The 13989-nt window shown below is 38.5% G+C and overlaps 1 protein-coding gene across 26 annotated transcripts in view; it reads left to right on the top strand.

The window, feature by feature from the left end:
• rims2a (regulating synaptic membrane exocytosis 2a) overlaps nucleotides 1–13989 on the top strand; it is a 206480-nt gene that overhangs the window by 130982 nt on the left and 61509 nt on the right. For 23 of the 26 annotated variants that reach the window (XM_052146263.1, XM_052146242.1, XM_052146264.1 and 20 more), the window contains 4 exons: nucleotides 884–952; nucleotides 4414–4549; nucleotides 5230–5295; nucleotides 13364–13555. The exons of 1 other annotated variant lie outside the window; for it this stretch is intronic. In XM_052146263.1, coding sequence (XP_052002223.1) covers nucleotides 884–952; nucleotides 4414–4549; nucleotides 5230–5295; nucleotides 13364–13555 — 463 coding nt within the window. The remainder of the gene's footprint in view (nucleotides 1–883; nucleotides 953–4413; nucleotides 4550–5229; nucleotides 5296–13363; nucleotides 13556–13989) is intronic. 2 more of the 26 variants (XM_052146247.1, XM_052146254.1) reach the window with 2 other exon arrangements.

Here is a 13989-nt window from a genome sequence, read left to right as displayed (position 1 = left end):
GAACATCAGTGAACAACCCTGGTTGTCAGTTGCAGTTAGACTAGCTCTGCTTTAAAACTTGAACTGTCTACTTAGGGGCCGTTCAGACCAAACGCATTCTTGTTCTCAAGCTCAGCGAAGCGATCTGAATAGAACACAGGTGTCTCGGGATGTGCTTTTAAAAGTTCTTCTTAACTTTAAACACTGTTAAAACAACAGCAGGCTTCTGCACAAGGTGCTGAAAAACTGTCAAAATATGTTCCTCCAGCACGTTTACAATTGAAAAACAGTACAGATGAACAGAAAAACACGTTTGATGTTAACGACCACTTAGGCCGAATTGAAGGTACTCCAGACATGATAGCGATGGACCATTTCTTTATTAGATCCCCCATGTAGAGTATTCTAAATAGTCACTTATGAACATTCCCATATGCTGACTTTTTTTGGTGCATATTCTGTGTTGATTTTGAGGGGAAATCTGTAGAATTCTGCAAAAAGGATTTAAACATGGTAAAATGTGTCTTAAAGTAAAATGGAGATAAAAGTACTACACTCTTATTGGCAGCTGAAAGCATCATGCAATTATGTAATAACCATGAAAGGGGTGGGAATGTGCAGAACTTTAATGAATGACAGATGTCAAATTCTGCAGAGTTCTGCATGCATAGATTCTGTTTGGGCCTGCTTATGATGCTCCACTTGCCTTAAAATGCAGCTGTCTATGTATTAGGCAGCATGGCGGCCCAATAGGATTTGGTGCAGAGCTAGTACTGTATGTTGACCACAATGTGTGTAACATTAATCCTCAGTTCAAAACCTGCTGCAAAATCTTGGAACAGCCACATTCCATTAACCAGACTTAACTGTAGCAACACTTTTTGTCTCTCTTTCTCTCCTGTAGGGTCCCAGAGAATCAGCGACAGCGAGTTCTCTGACTATGACTGTGAGGATGGCTTTGGCGTTGTGTCAGGTAAGACTTTAGCAGGATCACAGTGCAACGATACTCTCTGATGGAGGTTCTTTCAATATGAAGTCATTCTCTGCAGCTGCTTTTCACCGACTCTCAATGACAAACATCTCACAGATTAAGCAGGGTCCATAATTGTAATGTAGAAGGCTCCAAATGCTAGTTAAACTGAATGTCCTCATAAAACACATTTATAGCATAATACCTGTAATGACCAGTTTGTAACCTAAAACAATGTCCTCATAAACCACCCGAACCTGTACACACAAACACACACACACACAACACACACACACACACACACACACACACACACACACACACACACACCCTTTTTAAAATTCCAGTCGTGCTCTTTGTGAAAGGGAAACCCTCCCTCCCTCCATCTCTCTCTCTCTCTTTCTCATTGATTTTGGCTCTGTCTCCGTGCCGCTTGTAAAGTGCTGATGCGGTGCTTTCCGCCTGTAGGAGATGATTAGCATTCAGAGGAATTCAGAGGAGTTGCTTTCTGGGCCCTATATTTAGCCAGCTCATTTATTGCAGGATGATGCATGGGTGCTGATGCTGGTGCAGGTCACATTCAGATGGGAATTTGTGTGTGTGTGTGTGTGTGTGTGTGTGTGTGTACATCTGTGTATGAACAGGACAGTGTTAGCTACATTATCTCCAACACCTAGTGAACTGCCCACCCTGACCATTAGTAAATGCATTAGGTATCATGAACTAACAAAGAACAATATGTATTTTTTACAGTATTTATTAATCTTTGTTAATTTTATGCAATAAAAATACAATTGTTCATTGGTAGTACATATTAATTCATAGGGCATTAACTACTGTTAACATATACAACTTTTAATTTAAACAAATTATTAGTATATGTTGAAATTAACATTAACAAAATGAATAAATGCTGTAAAATTATTGTTTATTGTTCATATTAACTAATGTTAACTTATGTTAACAAACGTGACTATTTTAATTTGTTTCATAATAATAATAATAATAATACAACAACAATAATAATAATAATAGTAATAATAATATTGAACATGTTTTAATAAAAAAATATTAATTGTAAATCTTCTAACATTAATTTGCACAAAAGTATATACAGTTTAAAAGTGAACATTCACATATACATACAGTATATATACTGCATACATGCGAACGATGGGCTACATGTGATGTGTCGGCATGACGGGGTGGCTGTGGCTCAGATGGTAGAGCGAGTCGGCCGCCAATCGCAGAGTTGGTTCGATTCCCGGCCCACACGACTCCACATGCCGAAGTGTCCTTGGGCAAGACACTGAACCCCAAGTTGCTCCCAATGGCAGGCTAGCTCCTTGCATGGCAGCTCTGTCCGCCATTGGTGTGTGAATGTGTGTGTAAATGGGTGAATGGGACACAGTGTAAAGTGCTTTGGTAACCTCTATGGTTAAAAAAGGCGCTATATAAGTGAACACCATTTACCATTTTTATTTACCATGTGTCACTGCCTCAGAATCTGGCCAAAACTAATGTCATAGATGCACCCTGATGCAAATGCTGTTCTAAAAGTTTGGGAGCAACATTATTATTATGTGACTTAGTTTTGGCCAGATTCTTTGGCTGCGTCACATCACATTTAGGCTATCCTTCGCAATCAAGGCAATCTCGGAATGCACTGCAACAAATTCGGTGCAACATATATCCAAAATCGGTGCTAAAAACAATCTAGACACCGTGCAATGAATGAAACAGAATGCTGGTGTCTCTACGTGCATTTTGAGACCTGAAGTTATTTTTAACTAGACAGTGTCTAAAAATGTGCCAGTCCTGCATGAGACACTGAAGAAAAAGCGAGACGTGGTGCAGCTGTCAAGGATGTTCATCCAGCTCGTTTACATAGGAAAACAATGTAAAAACAGAAAATCCTACTTGAAAAACTGATCCAAACCCTCGGACCTCTAATGTGAACTACTCTAAGAGCGCTGACAACAGCGTATTCGCACGTGTACCCAGAAAATCATGTCACCCCCTCGACTGGGCCCCACAAAATTGCGTGGCTTGCGTGGTGGTTAAAACCGCTACTGCGGAACTGTAGACAACATGTCGTGTCACCAACCTAAACTTGCTACATTTATTTTAGGAGAAGTATATGCTTCTATGCTGCTACACAGTGCCTGTCCAAGTTATATTAGGATGGGAATATTAAGATTGCATTAGCTAATTTTGCTCTGTCATTTTCAGCTTGTTTACAGTTTTCTGTGCAATTCATGATAAAACCTCAAATTAGAAGCTTTCGGAAAGACACAATTTTCTTCTTCAAACATCTCTTTGATTCATTGTTCTACCTTCTCCCTATTTAAATGTGTGAGGCAGTTGAACATCAGTCTTTTGTAATCATGCGAGGCACTGACCTTAGTGTGGCCGCACTGAATGCCAGGTAATGAAATGACATGAGGCTGAGTTAGCTGACGACTCTTGCATGGGGATAAAGTCATTATTCTGGATTTGGTTGTGAAACCTGTTTTCTCATTTAATGGGAGAAGTTAATTTAGTGGCTGGAACATGTTGGCTTTTAAAAGCAAGTCTGAATGTGATTTGAAATTAGTCATTGGGGTAACACTGCAGAATAGTGATATGATATGATAATGATAATAAATAAACAAAAATATTCTAAATTGATCTGTACAATACTGAATAGTGGTAAATAAATATTCCAGTATGATTAGATATTTGTACATGAAAGAATAGAATTATTTAAAATCAGTAATGCATTGTCAAAATAATTCAAGTAAAAATCTTTTAATCTTTCATTTTCCTCTTCAAAAAGCATGCAACCTACATGTTTTGTGCAAAGAGAGGTACATGTATAGTTACAGGAAATATGTAGTTTACATATAAGATGGACATGAACAGTTTTTTCTAGAATCAATATAGTTTTAATTTGAATCTTTTCATTTCAACATCAGTATATATATATATATTGTCACGATTCCCTTGTTGTCTGCCCTGTGTTTCACTTGTCTTTGTCTAAAACTACACTTCCCATGATCCCCGGCCCTCATCACTGCCAGCCCTGTGTCATTGTGCTCACCTGATTGTCGTTTGTCATCATCATGTCTGCCTTCACCTGCTCATCATTACATATATATATATATATATTATATAATAGTCATATTTTAGATGCATATTTTAGATAACTGGTTTTGAAAAAATGGAAAACCATTTTTATTAAGTTTTTCAGCATTTAACTTAATTTCACAAATAGTCCTGTGGTGTCACAAATTAATTTAATGTTGTAAATGTAGATGATGTAAAATTAAAAGTACAAATATTTCATTCTCTTAAATAATATGAGGTCATAAAAACTAAATTGCGTATTGATTACTGTATTTTGAAGATACAATATCTTTGTTACTACATATGATTAGCATGAATAATTTCACAGTTAATTCCATGTCTTTCTTACTTTTCAGACCATAGAAATGGTAGGGACCTCCAGAGCTCCACCCTTTCTGTGCCTGAGCAGGTCTTATCGTCCAATCATTGCTCTCGGTCAGCAGACATCAACCGGGCACGGTCTCGATCGCCTAGCATGCCACCTTCTCAGAGGTAAAACAAATCTCTTGTCCTCTCCTGAGGTTAAAGAAATCGAACATTTATTTGATTGCATTATCTAATAATTTTTTTTTAATCTTAGAGATCTGTACCAAAGTTTAAGCATTTTTAATTATGTAAAAAAACAGTCAGTGACAAGTTATTTAGGGTTTAGCCAATAAATATATTTGCACTTTAAAGTGGTCATATTCTACACTTTTTTAGAATTGAATGTTTTTAATAGTCTATTATTAAATGTAATGATTTTTTTTTATTAAATGGTACACCTATAAAAATGTAGTTATTTGCTTTTCCATGACCTTTTAATGAGCTCATAGTTGTGACATCATAACCATCAAGACATCAGAGCATTTTCATCAAATGGTCTTGTTTGACTGAATCGTAACATTTGAAGCATTGTGAAAATTGAGGATGTATTAATAGTAGATGAAACTCTTTTATTTCAAAAGTTTTCCATTAAATTACCCCTTTAATGGCATTATCATAACATTACATTTTAAAATAATCTGTACTCTTGATTAGACATGTGCTTGGTGTCATTGAAGAGTAACCATATTTCCTCCAAATAAAGGGATTTGGGTTCACCCCTCTATCATCAGCTCCAATGAAATCCTGATCCTCTCTCTCTCCCCTCAAATCTCTCCATCATGTCTATTCTCTCCATGTGCCTGCAGTCATTTTCTCACCTTACCTCGAACTCGACACAGTCAGCCTCATGACAGTCAGCTGATGGAGCTCAGGTAGAGCCATATTCCTCCCGATGTTCATCCCTATTAACTTCCCTGCTAGAAACCACTACTAACACATCACGGTTCCTCAAACCCTGACTCCCTCTAAATTTGAAAGGAATAGTTCCTTTATGAACATTCTTTAATAATTTACTCACCCTCATGGTGTTACCAACCCATATGACTTCTTTCTTCTCTGGAACAACAAAAGGAGATATTTGTATAAATATCCCAATCTGTCTTTTGGTGCAGTTTATCCCAAACATGCAATGTGCAGTTTATACTGATTCACTTTAAAGCCTTAAATAGGATGCAAATGTACCGTAAAGGTAGTCCATGTGGCTGGTTATAACAAAGTGGTGCTGAGAAGATGTGAGTTACCGACCCTCCTAAAGTTTTCAAGTTATAATCCTTCAAACCTACTTTAAACATTGATATTACTCATGTAATTAGTTAAGAAAAGAACAACAATGAAAATGACTCTGAAAAAGAACAAAACTCAAGAGAAAATGGATAATGAAACACAAGAGATGCGGACAAACTAGGAGAGATGGAGGAAGATGATGACTGAGTCTACGAAAGTAACTGAGCTGAACCCCAGCAATTCAGATGTTCTACAAGCTATTAAAGAAATGGAAAGATGAGTTCAAAATCAAATCAAATCGATGGTGTTATTTCAGTGATCAAATAGGTAATGTGAAAGAGTGAAAGAGGCCAAAGAACACATCTCCAGCATGCAAGATGAAATCGTTCAAATCCGTGCTCACGCAAACATCTTAGAGTCTCAAGTTAAAGCATTGACAGAGAAGGTTGATGAAATGGAGAACAGAAATCGACAGAACAACTTAAGGTTAGTTGTTTGCCAGAGAAAGAAGAGGGAAGTGATGCGTGTGCGTTTTTGGAGACCTGGCTTCCAAAAATATCGGAAATGAACATGAGCACACCATAGAACGCGCACATAGAGTGGGTCCACAATGAAGCATGGGCGACTAAAACAACAGATTAGACGCTACAATGCTACCAAGAGCAATAATTATGAGGTTCCTGAACTTCCAACAAAAAGAGCAGTTGTTTAGAGCGGCCAGGACCAAGGGGATGATTTCATACAAGAAACTTACGATGGAGTGCGACAAAAGTTACGAGACAGGGGAATCAGTAAACACAGGATCATCTACACTGCCCGTTTACTTCTTACGCACTGAGAAATCCATGCTGTTCGAGACATCAGCTGAAGTAGAAAACTTCATCGAAGAGTTCGAAAAGGAGGGAAGATAGGCCAAAGTCAGCTGAAGCATCATGGTTTCAAACGAACATTGATTTAAACTATTCAATGTTTTTTTCTTCTCTGAGCAGGAACTTGACTGAAAATAATATGTTGGTTAATGTGGAAATGTTGGTTCAATATTGATAGTAGTTCAACGGATTCTGAATTTTGAAAGTTTTATGATAATACAAGAATATTACAGTCTACACTTTGTTCACGGCAGGTGGGAGTAGTTACACGAATAGGGTTGGGATAACAGAGATAAAAGTGATGGTACCTGATAGTTCTTCATGGGTGTGTGTATCAAACAATACCATATAAGGATTGAAAAGGGGGTGGGGGATTGATTCAGTAGCATGAATACTACTGGGGGCATTAGGGATGTTGTTTAATGTATCTTAACTTTATGTGTTTTGTTTATGTTAAGTTTTATTTTTTGCTTCTCAGTGCATAACATTTATGATATCTGTTAAAGAGAAAATGCCTCTTAATAAGAAATTTAGATTGGGAATGTGAAATTCCTAACTTGGAATTGTAGAGGGCTGGGCAATATTAAAAAATAAAGCAGGTAATGGACCGAATTTAATTATTACAGGCAAAAATAGTTTATCTTTAAGAAACCTGCATGGTAAACAGTGATATATTTAGGATTTGTAGGAGATGGCAAGGACAAGTATTTGCTACCTGTCATACTTTTAATGTGAGAGGGGTGATGATTCTAATCCATAAGACATTCCCAATACTGGTTCAAAAGGTAACTAAGGATCCAGTAGGACGATTTATTATTTTATTTTCTCAGATAATTTCCATTTATCTGAGAAAAATTTATCAGTGCTTTCCAAAAAGCACTATGCTAATGCACTTGTTTATTTATTTATTTTCAGATATGGTCTGTGATAACTCCATGATTATGACATGTGTATATCATATTAAAACCATGGTATTTTTTAAAGTACCTTGGAGTTCCATGACAGTATCATGAAATATGAACATGATTAATCATTCAGTACCATGGCATTACCCTGGAAGCGTGGTGCACGGTGTGAAGGCAGATTGAGAAAGTGCAAGCGCAAGCCGATCGACTGTGTTCCGCAAATGCTACAGGGTCTTTGAATAATGTATAACATGCAAGTAAGGGCAGCCGGTGGAGTTTCTGGTGACCCTCTAGGGCAGGGGTGTCAAACTCTGATCCAGGAGGGCCACAGTCCAGCAGAGTTTAGCTCCAGCCCTAATTAAACACACCTGAAGCAGCCAATCAAGGTTTTCAGGAGTGCTTGAAGATTACAAAGAGTTATTTTGGAGCAGGGCTGGAACTAAACTCTGCAGGGCTGCTGCCCTCCGGGAACTGAGTTTGACACCTCTGCTGTAGGGTATGATGGTGCCTCCCAAGGGATTTGGTGCCCTACACAGGCTTTGTAATATGCGTATGGGGAGCTGGGGTACTGTGGTAGCCTAATTATATTTTTCTGAAAGTGATTAATCTAATTGCTTATTAGATTCAACAAAACAAAACTTGCTTTGGCTGAACCTGACAGCTCCATCAATTTATGTCAATATTCTATAAAAGACTAATATGATCTATATCACTGAAAGCAATGCGACCGCTCCCATTATAATGAATAAATCTGAGGTGGTACAGTGGTATGTGATTGTTAGTGCTCCTGTTATATTGCATAAAATAATGACAAAAATAGTTTAAAGGTACTTTATACCATTGCATACGGGAATGTGAAGAAATTAAGACATTTTGGAAAGATGTGAAGAAATTGATAATCCTAGATTTCAGTTTTCCACTAACACCTTTAAAAGAAATTTATTTCATTTGTAACTTCAGAAAATGTCTTTAAAAAAGACAGAATGTTTATTTATTGACATGTGAATTCTGCAAGCAAAGCGGCTTATTTCTCTACATTGGAAAAATGCTTGTGTCCCAAATATTGGACGCTGGCTAAAAGAAATGGCAACAAGTATGTCAATGGAAAAATGTATTATATTTTAAGGGATAAATATTGGATTTCTGAGGGGGATTGGAGTCCGTTCAGATTGTTTTTAAAACGTGGTGGAGTTGGTGAGATGCTAAGAGGTATTATTGAATGTTACGGCAAGATACTGAGAAGCTTTGTTGTTGTTGTTTTTTATCTGCCTTTGTATCTTTGTATTTTTATTTTTGTCTGATGTATTTAATTTAAGTGTGGATAAATGTGATTAATGTTAAAATGTAATAAAAACAATGACCAAAAAAAAAAGTAGTCCATGCGACTTGTGTACATGAAACGATAAGTTTTGGTGAGAAACAACCCATAACCCAAAAGTCATTTTGAGCACAACAAGAGAAGCTCATTCGCAGTGGTTTTTGTGTTCACACGAGAAATTGTTTTGTTTTTAGCGCAAAAACTAAGGTCATATGGGTTTGGAACAAAATAAGGGTAAGTAAATCTAACAGAATTTACATTTTTGGTTAATTGTCACTTTAAAGAATTCAGGTTTTCAGTTAATATGACCAATTTGATACTATTTGTTGTTTAGTTGGAAAACCTGCATTCACGAGGGTCTCCGACATTGAGAAACCTGCATCGCCGTCACAGCCTCATGTTGACATAATGGTGCCAACTGGTTAACAGACATCAAACCAACAGGTCACCAGTGGCCATTAGTGTCAGCATGAGACCATTAGACAATAGAAAACACCCTTAGTGTACAGATGAACAAGCAAAACTGTGTGATTATCATATTGTCCCATCCCTCTTTTCTTATGTACACCATCCCTGCAGATGTATATTTCTCAGGAGAGATGGAAAATATATAGCAAGAGCATACCTAACAAGCTTCTGTATTTCCTTACAAAAATTGAGAGTTTGTTGCAAATTTGCCACAAATGTGCCTCAAATTCACCACTGATCATTTTCACATGCAAATTAGCTTTGCGGCAAACTTGCTGCAAATTGTGCATTGTTGCCAATGGATTGCTGCAGGTTCACCACTACTAAAATTATATATTTTAAAATATTTATTCCCATTCCAATATTTTCCCATTTTATTTATTTGTGAATTCACTTTACTTTTGTGAAACTCCTAACATATATTTGTAAATCTCATTCTTTTTATTTGTGAATTTATTCTTCATAAATTTGTATCATGTTTGTGGCAGATTTGCCATGAACTCTCGATTTGTTTTATGGGTGGTGATCTACTGTATGCCTTTGGCTCATTTTCAAAGCATCACAGTCATTTTTTCATCATAAGGTCATTAAATAATCCAAGCTCTCATTTTGGTGACATTTCTACAGCTAGCACAGGTTTTGTTATAATCTGGAACAAATGATATCAAAGAGAAGATATAAATACAGTACTTCACTACTTTTAGCGTATTAATGATGTAATAGTTTGCTACACATGCTGTGAGTGTGTGCAGTAGGCTATACAATATATCTGTGTGAAAAGTTGTCCAGCAGATGAACCAGCATTACTAACTTATCTATAATTTTCAGTAGATCGACAGTAGCTGTTTTTATAACAGTGTCGAGTATTTTAGTAACAAGCAACATTTTCCAGTGGCTTGTGGTGTAGAGACAAAATTCTGTTAGCTTATCTAAACTTAGCTTAGCGAGGCAAACATGCTCTCCTGTTGATGTTTTCTAGTTTTATTTGTGGTGTAAGTGTAAATGTTACTTTATAATAATTTGTAGTATAGCAAAATACTTTTCCTAAAGGACATCTTGACTGAAGTTGAACTAATGTAAATTATAAGTAGCATGTAGATTAGCAAACAGTTTAGCATAAGCTTCCTCAATGCTGTTAATCTGTAGTGCACATTTGTGTAGTGCACATCTCTAATATACATGAATCCCTAATGGTTTTTTTTTAATTATTGTTATTGAGAAAACTCTTTTGCAAAAACATACTTCCTGGCTCCAACCCTGAGCAAAATATACAGTAGATGTTGAGGTTGACTCCACAAGTTTGAGAAGACTTGGCTTTTTGGCAGCTGTGAAAACAGTGTGTTCCGTCAATTGGCAAGTGGTGGTCAAGTCACTGTAGGATGGCCTAGGTCTATGCAGAAGAACTTTGCAGTGATGCGTGATAGTGCTTCAGTGTATTTGGGTCAGCCATTTATGGCTTGTCTAAAATGTTGATAGCCATTTTGTTTCAGGATAAAGACTGAGTGCAGAACAACCCAACAAATGAGTCCCCATCTTGATTTTTGTTAGGGTTTTGTTTAAAGGTGCACTCAGTAAATTTTTGTTTGTGACATCTTGGACTTACAGTGACTCCTAGTAGTGTGGATGCAGCATCATTCAAAATCAGTAGTTTTCTGTTACATATGCCATTATTGAAAATCACTATTAACAATCAGCCATGATTTATTTAATCCAAGTGTGAAAGTGTCCAGTAACAATATGGTTACTGAGATTAAACGAGTAGTATTCAGCTGATCATGTGATTCTAAAATGGCAGGGTTAGAGAACGGCATTTGTGGGCCAGATGACCCAGGAAATTGCTCTTTTTTTTGAGAATGTGGGTACTGGGAAAGGAAATAACTTTAAAAAAGGATTCTCCTCCCAGCCCTCCACCAGGGGACAGAGTGGTCTGCTTAACAGCTCCGGAGCAAACGTCTCATTCCCTGGTTTGTCCATCTCAGGAATGCTTGGGAGCCTTCAGGTCCTCGAGGACGTTCGAGAGACGGGGAGGCGTGCACTTCCTGTGGGGTGCTTGACGCTAGGGCTGAGAGCTGGGCCCAGGTTGAGGAGGATCTGCCTGGCATTTTGAAGCCGCAGGGGGATGCCCTTGGTGAGCAGACAGAGCACGGCCTGCACTGGAACAGCGGCAGGGCATGATGTGGGAAATGGCTTCCGTCTGTTTCTTCACCGCCGAGAACTGCTGGACGAAGTCATCGATGGTATCGCCGAATAGGCAGAGCTGGGAGACGGGGGCGTTGAGAAAGCAGGCTTTGTCTACCTCCCGCATCTTGACCAGGTTCAGCCATAAGTGACGTTCCTGGACCATGAGGGTGGCCATCGCTTGCCCCTGTGAAGCTGTAACCTAGGTCGGTCGCAGAGCACAATTCTTGCAACACATCAGGGTCAGGACTACTGAAGTGCAGATCTTTGAGTTCCTTGGCCTGGTGAACATGCAGGAGGGCCATGGCATGCAGAGCAGAGGTGGCCTGTCCGGTAGCGCTGTAGGCTTTGGCGGTCAGTGACGACGTCATCCTACAGGCCTTGGAGGGGAGCACCGGGCGATCCGCAACCGCTCTGTCCACCTAGGGGACCTCCGAGTACCTGTGGGCCGCCCCGCTGTTGAGGGTTGTGAGAGCGAACAAGCAAAGAGGTCAGTTGCGGGCAGTGAAAGGTGCCCACCATGGCTGTGAGCAGTGCCCGGACCCGAGGAACCAATCGTCTAGCCGTGAGGGCTGCGGGGAGGATGGAGGGTTCCAGTACAACCCCACACTCACGGCAGCCCGGGCAAGCATGTTGACAGTCAAACATTGACGTTTTTTTACTTTTCTTGAGTCGTTATTTAGCTACAATCTTAAAGTATACTACTTTTTCTAGTTCATGTAATAATAGTAGCTGCTTTGTGTGCCTGAAGCATTATTTCTTTTCTTTTGTGAGTAAAGTTACTCAACTCTAGTTGGCCATATTTTTGACCTTTTGAAATGTTATAGAAATATGATGTGAAAATAGTTGTAGCAGGGTTTAAAGTGCTATCTTAATGTCAGTACTACATTGGGTGTGCAGGGATGTGGTTCGAATCCGGCCTGTGTCATGTTCCGATCCATTCTGATTATGCTAATTGACTTAAATGAAAATTACAAATATAAACAAATAGCATGTTTATGTCAAGGAATAACTTGCTTATATTAAATCAAAACTGTTCCATATGTCTTTTTTCAACTGATTTCTAGCTATTCATAATGTGTTATTTTTTTTTCTATCAGCGACTTTTTTTTTTTTTTTGCATTGTAGGAACTGTATTCCCCTCAGAATCTGTCAGTTTGATCTTTGTGTCACAGACTGATTATCAAAGGCAGTGAGTATTAAAAAAAGCACATGAGTTTTCTGAATTAACAGAGAATCATGTCTTTGCTGGGCAACTTCTCATACAAATCATGTGCATTCTACTTGTGTCACTGTGTTGTCTTGTGGACTAGGTTTTACTGTGTCAAATAGTGCTCATGAGTGACCACCTACTTCTTAAGCAGCTGTAGTATTTTCCATTTATTTTTTGCACAAGTATTTCCAAAAAGTCTTCAAGAGTTCTAAGGGGCTGTTCAGACTGAATGTTTTTTTTTTTCCTCACCAAAAAGCTTAATGCAGCATTACAAATATAACAGAATGCAGATGTCTAGAGATTGATGTTTTAAATTACAGTTCTTTTCACCTATTTTTTTTTTATCACATCATTCACACTGTTTTTATCATGAGTTAAATTTAGAATCTATTTATTGACAAAACCATTTCTTGTGTATATTTTTGTACTGATTCCTGTGCTGTATTTTCAAACAAGATGTTGGATTTCATCAGTCTATTATGATAACTTTGGTATTTGTTTAAACTATTAAATATATTGAGAATGATAAATACATTACAGCCGATATAGAAGCATTGGTCTAGATTCATGCATTGGTTCTTCACATTTTGCTCCCAAGTGCCAAAGATAGACTCTGACGGCTTGACTTAACTTTGACCAATTGGATGCCATAATTTCTCAGCGCGTATCCTAGAATGCTGTGCTGCGTTCTGAGGGTCCATTGATCCAACCGACCTCATTCACACTAAACAGAGACCTGTTTCCCCTTCCATAACGTTTCTCCAGGAATTACGGCGCACCAGACAGACACGAGTATCACCACAGGTCCCGTTCGGCAGATCAGCGCGCAGCAATGGAGCGTCCCATGTACAGTCGTTCTCGCTCTACAGAGCGGCCACCCGACGGGCCCAACATGAGATCATCGATGCCCTCTTTGCCGTGTGGACACTCCGCGCCATCCTCCCCTGCCTTATCGAGGTGACCCAGACCAAATCAGCCGCTCACCCCGCAAAACAACCCAGACTAATTGAAAAGTGTCCTTCTCCATGTATAACAAAGACCATCCATTTATCCAACCCACCTGCTTGATTCTTTTTTTTATTCATTTTTTTTAACTCTCTGCAATAGTGCTGTTATATTTATTCCATCTCATTCCTGTAGATATACCAGATGTGATCTGTTAAAGTGAAAGTTCACACCAAAATGAAAAGTCTGTCATAATTTAGGGGGGGCAAAAGGGATCACCAAACTAGATCGCACACCCTTAAAGCCCAGGGCACCCCCGGGCAGTCAAGGGCCCCTTTGGTAGGCCCTCATGTTGTTTCAAACCACTTTGTCTTTCTTTCTTCCATGGAACACAAAAGGAGATGTTAGACAGAATTTAAGTTTCAATCACCATTGACTTTTATTGT

Source organism: Xyrauchen texanus, chromosome 17 (assembly GCF_025860055.1).
Source record: "Xyrauchen texanus isolate HMW12.3.18 chromosome 17, RBS_HiC_50CHRs, whole genome shotgun sequence".
NCBI classification, from domain to species: domain Eukaryota; kingdom Metazoa; phylum Chordata; class Actinopteri; order Cypriniformes; family Catostomidae; genus Xyrauchen; species Xyrauchen texanus.
This window is presented reverse-complemented; position numbering and strand designations above follow the sequence as displayed.